Source organism: Sphaeroforma arctica (assembly GCF_001186125.1).
Source record: "Sphaeroforma arctica JP610 unplaced genomic scaffold supercont1.57, whole genome shotgun sequence".
NCBI classification, from domain to species: Eukaryota; class Ichthyosporea; order Ichthyophonida; genus Sphaeroforma; species Sphaeroforma arctica.
The window spans coordinates 7,856-23,250 of NW_014040501.1; the positions used below are offsets into that span (position 1 = coordinate 7,856).

Here is a 15,395-nt window from a genome sequence, read left to right on the forward strand (position 1 = left end):
ACATATTTAGAGTACCATCATTNTCGCTATGATATATATGTATATATCTATAATTTTATTATNTATATATTATTATTATATATATATATATATAATTATATATAATAATATAATATATATAATATTAATATATATTTATATTTATATTATTATATATATATATATATATATATCAATTCTAAATCCAAAAAAATCCTTTCAGCAGCAAACAAGCAAGCTACGAACTGTACAAGCTAAAAGCTATGAGCATGGGCATCATATTCTATACTGAAATTAGGAGAAAAAAACGTACATAACTTGTATCCTTCAAAATAGGTTCCAGAAAATAACCCATTGTCGTTTGGAAAATATAATGCCGTTTAGAAGCTATAAGTAGTACATCGCACACAAGTATATTCTTGTAAACAGTATATTTATGATATTAGTCAAATTAAAAGTATTTGGAAACTCTGTTCCTGGAAGCTACTCATATAATACGCACCGTGAACACACCAACTAGTCAAATATCAACATACCCTAAGCTTCTCGTGGTTGTAAATTTCTCCGTTGGTAGAAAGGCAGACATCCATCTGGTTGGCGAATAGAGGCTGAGCTCCTGATTCGGGATCGATAATGGACAATCGCTCGTGTGCAAGGATAGTCGTCGCCTGTTGTAGTTCAGAAACATATTCAAATTGGAATTGAGGTTACATCGCACAGATTGCACACTATGAAAGTTAATTTGCTGAAATATCCTATTGCGAGCAATTATATAATGTCGAAAGTGACTTATATACGCATTCTGCGTATCGACATTGATGTATTCCAATTCAAGTAAAATGAAATTTTTACAGAGATTGAAGTTCCTATCGTCAGTCACGCGCAAACCTGTGACTGGCCTGTTTGAGTAGCGTTGTTCGTGCATTTGAGGAACTGATCTTGACAGTTTGCGATTGCAAGCACTCACAGCGCATTCCGAAGCTATTAACATGCGATTCGTACATGACCACTACCAATACTACAGAAAATCACGAGATAAATTGAAATACTATTTTTAGGGTCACTATGCCTTGCTCAATGATGGTCTTGGTGTGTGTATTGCGCTTAAAATGAATATACAAAAAAATTACAGTCCAGTTGCGGTAAAACCTTAGTTTGTATTCTCGTATGCGACGATACGTCAGGCCACCGAAATTAATTGCTTACGTGGTTGCGATACAGGAATGGCAAATCAACTTACAACCGCAGGACACTCAATGTTATAGATACTCACGAACTGCGTTTTGTTAAAGCAAAGGAATTCGTTTCCCATGTGATACGAGTCTGTTTTGCTTATCATAGTGAACACTGAACATATAGCGCCGACTGAGTTCCATCTTCACGGACATTACAAATCACAGAACCGACTATTGTTTTGAGTTCTATTGATATGCGCAAAATAAATTATCAGACAATCATCAGAGGTATTGGAATTGACCAAATGCAACACAAAACAATACAAAACGTAATATGGGAAAATAAAATTACCTGAGTGTTTCCGGCAGGGTGTTGCATATGCATACCAGACCAGTCGGGTCCACGGTGTCTCATTCTACGCGATAGTTTGAGCATCTTCTCGCGCAGGCCGCGAGGCTCTAGGGTCGAGCCCATACAACAAAGTATTCCACACATATTCCTGAAAGCAAAGTGTAGTACAAGCAAGATCTCTATAAGTACTCTAAATATATCTTTTTCTGACTGCATTAAGCGACATACTAACTATTCAAAAGCACTTATTATTGAGATCAGAGTGTACTGCAAGCTAACGCGAAGAGCACTCAGGAGTCAAAATTATCGTATGTTTGTGAATGACGAACGGGATATTCCCATCCAGAATGTAACATTCAGAACTCGTTTATCTTATTTCAGGATTTTATAAGAGATCCTCATTCAAGCACTCAAGGACATGCACTCAATAACTGATACTCGCTAATAGCTGTTGCATATGAAGACTATTTAAGAATTCCGGAGTAAGAATAAGTTGTTGTTTTCTGTTCGACTATATATCCAACTTTTAATGATCAACAACTTTCATTGGGAGTCATTGAGGCTTACACTCTATACCGTGTATGACCCCTTTACCCAATGTCGCAACTGCGAAAGGTGTGATACTCACTTGATCACTGGTATACTGTCAACTGAAAGGTACTCACTTACTATATGAATCGTCGATTGAAAGAAAGTGTTCCAATGATACCAGATTAGTAGCATACAAACAAAGCTCAGCCCACATATATCATATGATTATGATCACACTAAAGTATACTAATAACTGAAATACACTTACTATTTGAATCGTCGATCGCAATAAAGTGCTCCAAGAATAGTTAGCACCGATATGGTAGTAAATAAAGACGGTGCCAGGTATGTATACTAAAATGTTCACACTCTCGCTATGTACACGAAAGTAAAATTTCAAAATATAGTTCTATGGTTCTTAATTTCCTCTGGCCACTCTCTCGCGTGTAGCACTATTACACAACGTCGAACACCTGTCAGCCCCATTTTCATTGACTCTGGGCCCTGGGGTTGACTCACTTGACCCGGCCCACGTAGACCGCGTCACCCTATGGCAAGTGTGACATCACGTTGTTTGTTTGTTTTTGTTTTTTATTGTGGGTTTTTGGTTGAATTTTTAGGTGGCTATGGTTTTTCTTTGGAATTTTTCTTCATTTTAGTGAGGAATTTGTATAGGCAAATGATGTCAACATTGTTGTTTCCACGCGATCATTTTTTTATATAGATCGTAAGAAAATAATATATATATATATATTTATATATATATATTTATTTACAAGTTATAAAATACAAAATGTCTCAAAATAGGCAAACGGAGGCCAATAAAATGAGTTTATTTATGGTTCATAACTTCATTGTGATGGAAATTTTCATGAACGCCCGGAAAGGTGGAATCATGAATGTCGTAAATTGTTTCGTACCTATCAAAACTTACACTTACCACTTTATCAGTGGTAGCTATTAATAGACGGTGAAGAGACTATTGATTTGGAACTTTAAATAATATCAGTATTTTGTATATATGTAGAATTGTCGACTGGAGTGGGGGGGGGTTTATTAATAACAATGTACGCGCTAAAATGGATTGTTGGTGACTCAGAGAGCTTGAATCAAGTCTGGCAGTATTTTAAAAATACATAAATACATACGACAATATATTTTCTTTTGTCTCTCAGTCAGTTTTTATTTGAAAATAAAATATCAAATATCAATGTCCAATTTCTTTCTTTCCCCCAGTCTTCACTCTTCCACAGCCACCTAAAAATATATTTACAGGGTTTTCGATATTATAATAAAAAACTCCAGGAGTATCGGGCCTCGGACTCTCGGGTTTTGGGCATCGGGCCCTCCGGGCCTCCAGTAGTCGGGCCTTGACTCCTTGAGGCTAGGGGTCTTCAGTCTTCAGTCTTCACTCTTCACTCTTCAAACTACAGTCGTGGAACCTGGGCACTTAGGCCTTAGGTCCTTAGCACCTCTTTGAAACTCAAACGGTCCACTAAAAGTAAAAAGTATAAATAAAGCCCGAGGCTCCAAGCTCCAAACTCCAAAGTCCGAAGTCCAAAGTCTGGAACAATCAACAACGTCAGAAAAGTCTTGAAGTTTTGAACCGCTTGAACAGTCTTTCTTTTTTAGCAAGAAGAATAAGCACCTTTTTTTTTAACTAAACCCAAAAAAAATAGTATGTATTTAAAAAAGTATGTATTTACATATTTACAGAGCACATTGTTTTATATTCTATTAAGAAAAACAAGTAGCCCTGAATATGTACTCTATTTACTGTCCAACTTTCCCTACATTACTCCTACGACTTATTTATATTTCTTTTTTAAAATTCACCCGACATTTGGTTAAATATTCCGGCTCTATTTTTATTATTTTAAACCAAAATTCACGGCCCTCTGAGGCTGTGGATCAGGGTCTCGCTAAATTATTTTTTTTAAACAGATGGCCGTGATTTTTTATTACATACATCAGTAATAATTAGCCCTGACAGGCCAGTCCACCTGGCACCACTAGCCACCAGCGCCCACCACACCCACCACCAGACTAAAAGTCTCAGAGTGAGACCACCTGGGCCCGGGGGCCCAGGGCCCAGGCCCCAGAGGCCAGAGTCCAGGACTCCAGGACTCCAGGCCCAGGGCGACAGAGTTTTTACTTGAGACTGCGAGTGTGAGATTGAGTCATTGAGAGTCGCTGTGACTTGTGACGAAATAACATCAAAAAATTCAAAACACATGTTGGACACTCTTTTTTACTCTAATGTAGTCGGGTGATACCCGAAAAACATTTCTTTCATAATACATGCCGATTCGATATTTTGTCTCCTGAGCGCATACTGGTCACAGGACGTAATCCACACTTCGTCACATATCCTGCCAGAAGGGACATTGTGAACTTCATAGTTCACAGGCATACAAATAATTGTTCACGCCTATCAATAGTATTGTCCTTGAGCTCTGTTACCAATTCAGAGCTATCGTACCAGTAGTATAGCGTCAGTTGCAATTTAACCCGTTTCCGCTCGATGCATGTTGACCACCTTTTTCAAATAAGGTGGCAAATTGTTACCAATTTGAAAATTGATTGATTTTTGGAACAAAAGGTAGCAAAAAAAAACAGTTTTATACTGTGGTGTTGAAATACTGACAAGCAATCACACATTTTATATACACAAGTCAACACATAGATCGTTAGTTTATTTGACTTATATACAGCGACAATATGAGCCCACATGCCCAAATATGCCACCCCAGTGCACAGTATTCAAGTGCAGCTTAATCTGTACATCTTCCTGCTTTACTGCTAAATGATCTCTGTCGAGTTCTATGACTCAGAATGATGACATTACAAAAGTACGTGCTCAGATGTCATATAACTCATGACTTTTTAATATATAGATATTTTACCTTTTTAGTGTACATAAACCAAGTGTAAGCTTTATATATATGTTCATACTTAGTAGATTACTATGCTACGTTGTGCATATGTGTTGTGCATACACAAGGACTGCTTATCAATGTGTTTTTAACTTTTAGTAACAACTATCGTCGCATACTAAATAGCAAGCTATGTCAATACATAATATGAAATTGTATTTATGTGGAAATATAGGAGAAATAATAAATATGAGGAAATTATACAAGAGAAATAATAAATATGTAATATATATATTTTTGGAAAAATGTTAAATATGAAAAATGCACGAAATATATTTTTAGGAAAATATAAAATATGAAATAAATATGCCATATTTTTTCCTAAATATGCCATATTTTATAAAATAATAGTATTCCTAATTTTAAATATGTACATATATTTGTATTTCCTAAAAAAAAAATACGAGTGTAAAAACGCTGAAAATAATAATATGCATTTTTACGCGTTTATTTGTATGTGTTCCTCGGTCACTCACTCTGTAGTCTGTGGGACTGTGAGTCTGTGTCTCTGTGACTCTGTATCTCACTGTCTGACTTCTGAAGTTCTGAAGTCTCACGACATACTTTTACTCATCACGAGCTTACGACGTTCACAGAGTAAGAAAAGAATTTATCCGAAAGTTTTCAGGGTAATAAATGTTTTTTTTAATGTGTTTTTCTTTTCTTTTTTCATGAACACCGATAGTAACAAATTTCCCCACGCTATCTTTACAACTTTCGATAGTATTATATCATGATCAATACAGTACGTCAAAAGTTAGGTGAGCTAGTTTCATGGCCAACTATATTTATCCTTTGTACATTTCACTAGAGGCTGATACAGTACAATCGATTGTTTGGTGCGAGACCAAGCACGGTTAAAAACATTATATATACTTTTTTATTGGTTTAAAATGTTTTCAATTTTGATTTTTTTTTTGAGATAATGGGCCTCAAAAAGCTCTATTATTAGTTCATTTACCCTTCAGGCCCAGGGTCCACATTGGAAACACAGGTCTCATGTCCTAATTCGTGGAATATATTTAGTCAATCAAATGACTGGGATATTCATTAGAATGTCAACTTTATTGCCTGTACAGGCTGCAAGTCTGCAACTTTCCGTATGTATGTTCAACTCTAGACCAACGGGTGTCTAGAGAAAGTGTTCTACAAAATAGATTTGACTGAAAAGTGCTCTAGGTGCTAGGCTGTTATTTATATACGTGATTTTTTTAAGAAAATAAAAATGATGACGGACCCCAATCGCGTGCGCAATCAGTTCTATAAATAAACATACAATGACAGATTGACATCTAACATCAATCACGGATGGGGTCATTGAAGGGCATGAAGAACATACACTCCCTCACTATTGATCCATTAACAGGTTCTTCTTTTAAAACAAGCGGTAAATATAACCTCCATATACTTACAAAGTACCAATTTAATCGACAGACAATTAACATGTGTCAGAGCGTTGATATCACTATCGGTGTTCTAGGTAGGTCCAAGGCTTTATGTAAATGTAGTGTGTTATTGCGTGGTCTGGTAGACTTGTGCGAATGCAGTTGTGCTGGTTGGAATTCGTATTGTTGGCTTAAGGTTTCGCGTTGTGTGGTTGGTGCATTACTAAGCTATACTCATTGGTGGTGTTCCTTGGACTAGCTAGCACAGGTGGACGATTTATAATCGAAAACTAACAAATGGCCATATATCAAGAATTTATATTCAGTGTCACTCTGAGAGCAACGAAACCCGAACGTGGGAGGATAGTGAACTTTTATACGTTTCCTACATCAAAATGTGCGCCCTTACGGGAATACGATTCACTTTCAATTATTCTATACGGGTGTACTAGCCTATCACAAGCTCTCCTGGACGCTAAGACTATGTCAATTATGGGGTGGTTTGGGAAGATGATGTCTCACGATCATGTCAGAGTATTCGCCTAGTCAGTCTTTCTGCGAACGTACGGGCTCATATTCTTAGCTTGCGCGAGTCCACATGCATGCACTCTTTGTTTCATTTCAGATTTTTCGTCTCGCATTTTCCCCTTCATTTGTACCTCTGGCACATATATTTCTATTACTCACATCGAATATGATATTCGAGGCAGGGCATTCTCCTCCTGAGATATGAACAAATGCTCAAAGGTGTCCCTACAATATGGTTTAGGTCATACGTGCTTGTGTTTTTCTGTCTACTGCAGTGGTGGTATTTTCAGTCCGTCAAAATTCGGTTGCCTTTTCTAACATTTTACATTTTCATTTATGGGTATGTGCGCATCCCTGCCTACTGCAGTCAGACCCTACAAGTGTTTAGTTACCAAACGGCTAGTGGTTCTTTACATATCATCTGAGTAGTGTTATAGCGTTGTCAGTGTGCAAGCTACATGCATCTGTCTCTGTCGCGATACTTAAGGGTCGTATTTTTTTCAATGTGCAGCTGTAGTGCGTTGAAGCCCACAATCATGAGTACGTGCACTCTGCGTCAAAATTGGCATATGAATCTGTGGCACATATGACCTCCTACAGCGCTGGGGCGCAAACATGTGAGGTTTAATAGGCAAAAAACAGTTGCTTATTTGCGCGCTGGTCTCTTATCAGTTCAACACACGCCGGCGCAGCTGGTGTTAGATTTTTTTTTATTGGTTATTGAACGTGTTAGGATCGATATAATCTGCCTTCGTTTACGGTGGTAGTATTCCTGACAACTCTATCTGTCCGCTTCTGCAGCCCTTCAGGGTGCTTTCCGGGAACATGTTCTAGCTATAGAGCAATCCGCTGGAGTGAAAGCGGTAGCGCTGCGTACTCGTGAGGATTTCGAGCAGAACAAAATCGATGGACTCATTATTCCAGGCATGTATTTTGAAACTCAAAACATGTATTCTGGAACTGAAAATAGCTATATATTGTATCTACCTTCTCTGCGTGTACACATATCCTTATTTGGCGCGCACATACTTATTGGATTACCAATGTATCTACATGTGTAGCATGCTAATATGTATATTTATCCAAACGAATTCCATGTAAATAAATATATTAATATATATGTATGTATGTATGTATATATATAATATGACATAAAATATAAAATAATGCATAAATATGTATATATGTGTGTGTGAATGTGTGTGTGTGTATACACGTAAGCGTGTGTGCGCATACACGTACATACTTATATATATAGATATATATATATATATATACGTGTGTGTGTGTGTACGTCTATGTGTATGTATGTATGTGCGCATGTATGTATATGGAATAGTCTGTCTTCGTACACTTGAATGTGCTTGCTTGTGTGATAATCATAAGTATTCAAATATACACATAGCTGCAAATATGTATACTTAGATGTGGGTATGCATATGTATGTGTATGCGTATACATGTGTGTGTGTGTATGTGTGTACATATTCATTTATTAATTCAGGCATGCATGTATACGTATATGTATATGTATATGTATATATATATATATATATTTATGTATGTATATATGTATATGTATGCGTACAAGTGTGCATAGATATTCTCTGTATTTATATATATATATACCCATATATATATATATGTATGTATGTGTATATATATATGTATGTATGTATATATATATATACCCATATGTATATTTATATATATGCCTATCTTGTATGTGGGTGTATGCGTGGAGGTGTATTTTGCCTATCTTTATACACTTGCATGGGCTTGTTTGTGTTTACATATCCATAAATATTGCAATATACATATAACTATATAGATGTATCAGCGTGTAGCTTGTGTTTATGTATGGATACTCCTTTTTATGTATTAGATAGCGAAGCAAATTCACTTTGACGTTTCTGAGGCACATAACGACGTATATATAGACAATGTATGCCGCATTTATCTGTATTTGACTCCGTGTAGTGGGTAGAACTATTATTTTGTGTAACGACCGGCAGTGTTAAGCAGTGTCACACTGAACTCAATGGTAATTCACCAATAGCACCTCTAGTTAACGGTACACGTTTTCCCTGCTACTGGGCTTTCATCATTGTTAGACATGATCCAATGCAATCGCATATTTGTTTTGTGCATTTCAGCAAAGTATTTCGCGCGGTCACGTATCCTCGTCTTGCTTAGTCATGTGGTTGTCTATATCGGACTATCAATCACTTTGTTATTCACCATTTATGTTGGTAAATTGTTCTGATCACCCTCTATCCGTCAAATGGACATTGCAGGTGGCGAAAGCACCACCATGGCTCACATTGCGAACCGTAGTGGTGTGATGGATATCCTGCGCGAATTTGTCGCAAGCGGCAAGCCGGTATGTCATTCCGCCAATGAATGTGGTGGTTCAGAAGCACCTCTTAATGTACCCCATGTGGACAACGCACGACTGATGTAGTATATCCATGCCCAGCAGCGCACCCCGAGTGTCCTTTTATCTTGGCCGTCATGTGTCAGTGACAATGGTCTGTGGCAATTTTTTAGCGAGTTCCATTTTCCGAAGTTAATCTGCCATTTTCCATGATGTACCGATACGGTCTGGTGCTTACAAATAATTAATACATAACACTCTTTTATAGCAGTACATATATACCTGTCTGTGAAATTATCTGCGTATCAGCGCTCAAAAGAAGTCGGTAATTGTTACTTTCTCATACAGAGACTGACAGTACGCATTTAAGTGTTTTAATCTTTTAGGAGAGAATATCGCACTGCAATGCATGTTCCACCTGAAATTCCAGCTTATTTGCCGTTGTCTATACAATTATACTCTTCACTTTTTATCATCTCAGACTAGATGGCTGGCAGTATTGAGCTGCTTACGCTCACTCGTATTTCTTTCAAGTATGGCTAATATACTGATGGTTTACTACATATATGCACACGTGATCCTTGGAGATGACACTTTACTCTGGTAGTCTGATCAATGCTCGGTATTTCTCTTGTAGGTTTGGGGGACGTGTGCAGGTCTCATATTTCTTGCTGATAAAGCTCAAAGCGCCAAGATCGGAGGTCAGGCGCTCATTGGTGGCTTACATGTCACCGTAGACCGTAATCATTTCGGTGCACAAGTTCATAGTTTTGAGGTCGACATTTCCGTACCTGTGCTCGGCGAGAAGCCGTTCCATGGAGTGTTTATTCGAGCTCCTGCTATACTTGAAACCGGGGTATGTGAATTGAAGGCATATCTTCGCAGGCATAAGCATTCACGGAACTCCTTCTTGAATATTCGTAGGCGTTAAGCACACCATTTTTGTCTATTGTGTTGTGCTTGGTAGGCCGCTATAATCAAATAGTGCACGCTGTTCCCGTTTTGCAATATCGATCACGCTTCACTTGACAGAGGATTACGTCGCTATCGTGCAAATCACGTGCATCCTATCATACCTGTTACCTGTACCTATCCGAATCAATGATCTGACTTCATATCACATTCTCTCAAACCTCAGGAGGGCGTCGAAATTTTAGCGAAGCACATCGACCAGAACGGAAAGGAGGTCGTGGTGGCGGCACGTCAGGGATCACTATTGGGTTGTTCGTTCCATCCCGAGCTCACGCCCGATAACCGATTTCACAACTTGTTTGTAGATATGGTTGCTGCATCTTTATAAGCAAATGCGCTTCTCAATAGTATAAATTTTAATTTAGTTTATCCTGATGTATTCCTCGCTTTATCTGTTGCGCGCACCTCGTTTTTTTATTTTATGCAAATTAATCGCATCCATTCACCGAGCGCATTCGATCGTTAAAGTGTAAGCATATCGATATTAGCCCAACACTGAGAAATGGATATTTCGTTGGATTCGAAGAAGTTTTGTTCGCCTGAAGAATTAGGCTCGCGCCTATTATAAGTCTTACTTCACAGTATAATAGGCTGGCCGCTCAAGCATGTCTGATAACTATGCAAAATGCTATAGATTTTCTTCCCGAGTGAAGTGTGCAAGAGTAGCATTTAGTATTGGACGGCGGGTCTGCTGTATTAATTGTTCCAGCTTGTGCTTTTGACAGCATATTGATTGAGAATCTTGTATGGACGCCCTGCAGTTTTAACCTGGACATTGAAGGACATCTCTAGAATATCAGTGAGCTATACAACCAAGTCTGCCCTTTCCTCTCAATGGCTTCATGATAGTCTTTAACGTAAAAAGTCTGGCGTCTGTGAGGTGTGATGCCTGAATTTACTTTAAACGATTTGTCGCAAAGGAATGTTTGCTGTCCCTGTTCAAACCGGGGTCTTGATATTGAATTCAATCGATAAGTGGTGAGTTGCTGGGAGTTCGGACAGTATCAGATATCCTCTGACTTCGACCGTTGGGCATGCACACTTTGACGAACCCAATACGCACAGTTTAAAACATGCCCAGGTGATCTGGTACAATTAGTCTAAATGCACATTCCTCAATACATCACAAGATTATTGCGACAGGAATCGTTTGAAACGTTTGTCAGAGTTTAATGTTTCAGATCCACATGGTATAGTTTATGTCCGCACTCGGTCTTTTTGTGTATGGTTAATAAAAAATTGAATCTTTTACAGATTCAGGTCAATCAAAAATTGAATATTTTACAGATTCATCCATTCTAGAGGATAGTATTTATAAATACAAGCTTGTATAGTTTTTTAATCTATAAGGTCGTTGGAGTAGTCACGAGCATCCTCAAGTATACGGAATTTAAAAGGCCAATTAATCGAGTGCATCCTTCTTCACGTTCATCATGACGAACACGAGCTTATTGGACATTGCTTCGCTCTCATTACTTGCTCATTAATATTGGCTTTTCCAACAAAGGTGTCCCGATCGAGAAAAAAATGCTTATTTTCCGATTTGCAATTGCATTTGTGAATGTCAAGATGAATACTTCCAAATTTCATGTGTGAATGTGATCGCACGTTATATCTGCACCTGACAGACCAAAGGAAGGTCTCACGGAAGCGAAAGGAATCCCGGATACATGAGTTTGATTTTGGATGATCGTATGTCCTCTGGTATAATGGAATTGAAACGCTCTCGCACTTCGTGCAACGGCGAATTGAAAAGGCATTGGAAACCATTTCTCTACATCGTATTTTTGTCGAGTTCTCTGTGTGCATATACGCGTTTATGAGCATTAACTAGACACCTCTCACGCTTCCACCCCGAGTCGACACTGCATGTCTTTCACCATTGCATCGAAGTCGGCTCGTACATCTTCATTGTCGGCAGGGTACCTCAGTCTTAATTTGACCTGCGCAAAGATACACGAATAGGATTTAATACGCCAGTGAAATATATTGCCAACAGCATTTGTAGCGGCAGGTCTCTCAATTGACACCGACCCGAAAAGCCTCTTGCACATTGCTTCTGTGACTTGACCGATTTCAAAGGCATGTGAAACTGAATATCCCGGCATATACATAATCTATGCCTTGATTTCGCTGGGGGTATGCAAAAGAAAGCATGCAGAACAGGGTGAACACAGAACGGGCGTTAATACGCGACAATGACACAGCCCAAGGTATGGTCAAAGAACTGAGAACTATGGCAGTGGAGGAATACAAAGTAATGCGATACACAGGCCCGGATCCGGACCCATACAGTTGCAAATATGCATATGTTCATTGATACCAGTGTGAATCCGTATAGTCCGAACAGATCATATAGACTGCTAGATCTATCTGGTTGAAGTCGAGTTGTTGAATAGCATATCTGGTACTGACTAGCCAAAAGGTATAGTTCAAGACACATACCATTCCGAAAGATGCATTCGATGGATATATTCCAATGCTACCCACCCCTTGCCACCGCTCTGAGAATTCCTCGACTTCCTTCGCGATAGCAGCTTCCACGGTTTCCAGATGCTGATAGATGAAAAGTACAAAGTATAAGTGACAATTCAAGATGGCGCTGAACCTTTGTTGAAGCAGATAGAGTGTCGTGTTAGATTGACAATTCATGACAAATTCCGAAGTATCCAGACAATGGCCTAACATGCCCCTATCCGCCATAATGAGACCGATAGATTTTAAAAATAAAATTACAAATTCGAGAACGCCTCCCTATAATGACCACAGTCTATAATGTATACTCAAATTAATACCCGAACTTCCACGGTATATATCGGGCAAGTTCGTAAGATATGCTGCGTTTCGCTCCATCCCAGTTGCTCAACAGCGCAAATGAGAGTAAATTGAGAAAACTAAACTAATAGCGCAGGAGACAACAGCCGTACAAACTATCACTGGCACATGCATTGCAGCCCACGCCAAATGAAACAAATATAACAGCGACATACCACATCCAAGGTTGTGAAGTCGACAATATCAGGGAAGAGGCTATTAACAGTTTCCTCCATCATCGGATGAAGCATACGCGGAAACCCAGGGTAGGCATATATACCGTCGATGGAGAAACCTGGAGCTCCTACAGGATTCCGAATTAGAGTGCATCCTGATATGATTGGGGAGATGTAGTTGTGAGGGGTTAGTAGGAATTAGTCACTCTTTAAAATAGACTGTTAGATCGTGCACGAAACACTAAGAACCCTCTTTTCCGGTAATGGCCGATGTTCTATTGCCTTTTGTATACTACGAGCACACTAAAACAAAATTCAGAATGTGGGTCCGTCACTAGAGGTACATTCACTATTTCAGCTCTACTGAAATTCGTTGGTGTGCCAACATCCGGAATATGCCTGTACGTATGTACAAATGCATGATCACTACCAGAAGCTGCTTATAAACCATGAATATCAACGCTAAGGGGGCAAGAGCATACCTCTGGGCAAACTCGACATGCGCTGCCGTTGCTCGTTAAATCCAGCAGGCAGATTCTTATACTTGATATCGAGAATATTCCAGCACTCTTCATTTCGCTCACAGGGCACATTCAGGCTTGTAGCCACCCCTTCTCGGGTCTTGTCGTCGTGGGTGCCACCTGTTGGTTTGGAATAAATCAGATTTGCATCTGTAACTTTTATTTGCTACAAAGTGTTTTGTCGCAAAATGTACAGAGACAGATCCAATCGAATCGCAACCCATCGCCATCAGTGCTAACAACAACGCCATTGGCTGCGCTCCTCTATACACAATACAAAGACGATATTGTTTTACAAGGACTCATACCTAGTCCGCCAGACACAAAGATAGGCCAGTAGTCACTCTTTTTCAGAAACGCGATAATACTAGCGATGTCATCCACACGATCGCCAACCTGTGGTCAAATAAGATATAATTATGTAAGCAACAATACAGAACGTGGAGTCGCCCGCATGTGACTGAAAATTAAACATAGTTTCTAATATCAACTCAGATGTCATACAAACATACACTATGTATCCACTTGGATGTGTGCCGCAAATCCTGCTCATGAGTAAAAAGCTTAAAATGAACCCTACCTCACGGAGAACATGAAGAATTATAATCAAATACATATCGCTGTAAAAGTGCTTGTGCTTTCAAAACTACCTGTGTGCACAATCGAGGAGCGGCCCCCCGTGACGTTAGCATTTTAATCATCCATTTTTCGTTGTTGTTGTGTTCTCGTTCCCCGAGCACCAGCTCATCTCCGACAGTGATCTAAATTGTGACAACCCGCATATGCAAACGTAAGGAACGGCGACAATCGCGAACTCATGACGTATCTCCACAAGAACACATTAACTCGGTGTGCTGGTTTGATCGAGTCAAAACAACGATTTGACATTGAGTACGTGCGAAAAGTGCTCTCAGAGCCACTTGATAATATAATTGCAGGCCGACAATACTAGGGGGAACAAGTGATAAGGGCAATTTGTTGTATGACAAACTGTGCCTCGTAATCTCGTAAGGCCATGGTGCACTAATACGAATTTATAAACACCGACGCACTTATAACAGGAATTATACCCGGGTTATATGTAGCAAAATCAAACGAATGCATTGATCTGTACACTGTACAGCTATGTGTAAAAAATACACAAAATTGATGGACGATCATCCAATGACTTACAACAGCTGGTTTAATAGTTTTCTGCGTGGCAGCCTTCGCTAGAGACGTAGCGTGACTGAACGCTAGACGCTGAGTTGTATGCGCAGACGACCGACAACCGGAAATTGCTAAATCCTGTATCGTAGGAGCACACTAACCATTGAGTAGTGGTGAGAAGGCATAACTAGCATCCAGGCAGAGGTAAACCCCGTAATAGATAATAGAAAGATGCGCGAGCTGTGATACAGTCCATTAGAACAAGGTCCGAAATATAAGCGACCTTGAATTCTGACCGTTTGTATTTAACTGCATGCACAATCGAATTAAAGCCTTCAAGTAGATACTTCGCAAACATAGAGCTGAAACATAAAAACAAACATACATACATACATAAATACATATATACATACATTTGTGTACGAATGTATGTTTGTATGTATGTATGTATGTATGTTTGTATGTATGTATGTATGTATGTATGTATGTATGTATGTATGT

General features: G+C 38.9%; 3 protein-coding genes across 3 annotated transcripts in view; 1 reads left to right on the top strand and 2 right to left on the bottom strand.

Moving 5' to 3' along the window:
* SARC_01443 (asparagine synthetase) overlaps window positions 1-2,482 on the bottom strand; it is a 5,510-nt gene extending 3,028 nt beyond the window's left edge. Inside the window, exons 1-3 of the mRNA XM_014304820.1 lie at window positions 2,306-2,482; window positions 1,507-1,654; window positions 516-647 (exon numbers count right to left, since the gene is read on the bottom strand). Of these exons, the coding sequence (XP_014160295.1) occupies window positions 516-647; window positions 1,507-1,650 (276 nt within the window). The 5' untranslated portion in view covers window positions 1,651-1,654; window positions 2,306-2,482. The remainder of the gene's footprint in view (window positions 1-515; window positions 648-1,506; window positions 1,655-2,305) is intronic.
* Window positions 2,483-6,291: 3,809 nt separating this feature from the next.
* On the top strand, window positions 6,292-10,609 carry SARC_01444 (hypothetical protein). The gene is made up of 5 exons (XM_014304821.1): window positions 6,292-6,453; window positions 7,688-7,810; window positions 9,183-9,268; window positions 9,900-10,118; window positions 10,401-10,609. Exons 1-5 carry the CDS (start codon window positions 6,300-6,302, stop codon window positions 10,560-10,562), a joined length of 744 nt encoding a protein of 247 aa, XP_014160296.1. The 5' UTR covers window positions 6,292-6,299; the 3' UTR covers window positions 10,563-10,609.
* A 908-nt stretch (window positions 10,610-11,517) lies between these two features.
* On the bottom strand, window positions 11,518-15,252 carry SARC_01445 (hypothetical protein; the record flags this gene model as incomplete). The annotated part of the gene is made up of 8 exons (XM_014304822.1): window positions 11,518-12,177; window positions 12,680-12,790; window positions 13,225-13,379; window positions 13,707-13,865; window positions 14,054-14,141; window positions 14,396-14,506; window positions 14,919-15,032; window positions 15,178-15,252. The coding sequence occupies 8 exons, from the start codon at window positions 15,250-15,252 to the stop codon at window positions 12,076-12,078; spliced, it is 915 nt and encodes a 304-aa protein (XP_014160297.1). The 3' UTR covers window positions 11,518-12,075.
* Window positions 15,253-15,395: the final 143 nt, after the last annotated feature.

Excerpts from the sequence above, each read along its gene's own strand:
- SARC_01444 (XM_014304821.1), top strand. The coding sequence starts at position 6,300 with ATGAAGAACATACACTCCCTCACTATTGATCCATTAACAGGTTCTTCT. Across the intron at positions 7,811-9,182 it reads CGATGGACTCATTATTCCAG|GTGGCGAAAGCACCACCATG; the intron begins GCATGTATTTTG and ends TGGACATTGCAG. Across the intron at positions 9,269-9,899 it reads TTGTCGCAAGCGGCAAGCCG|GTTTGGGGGACGTGTGCAGG; the intron begins GTATGTCATTCC and ends TTTCTCTTGTAG.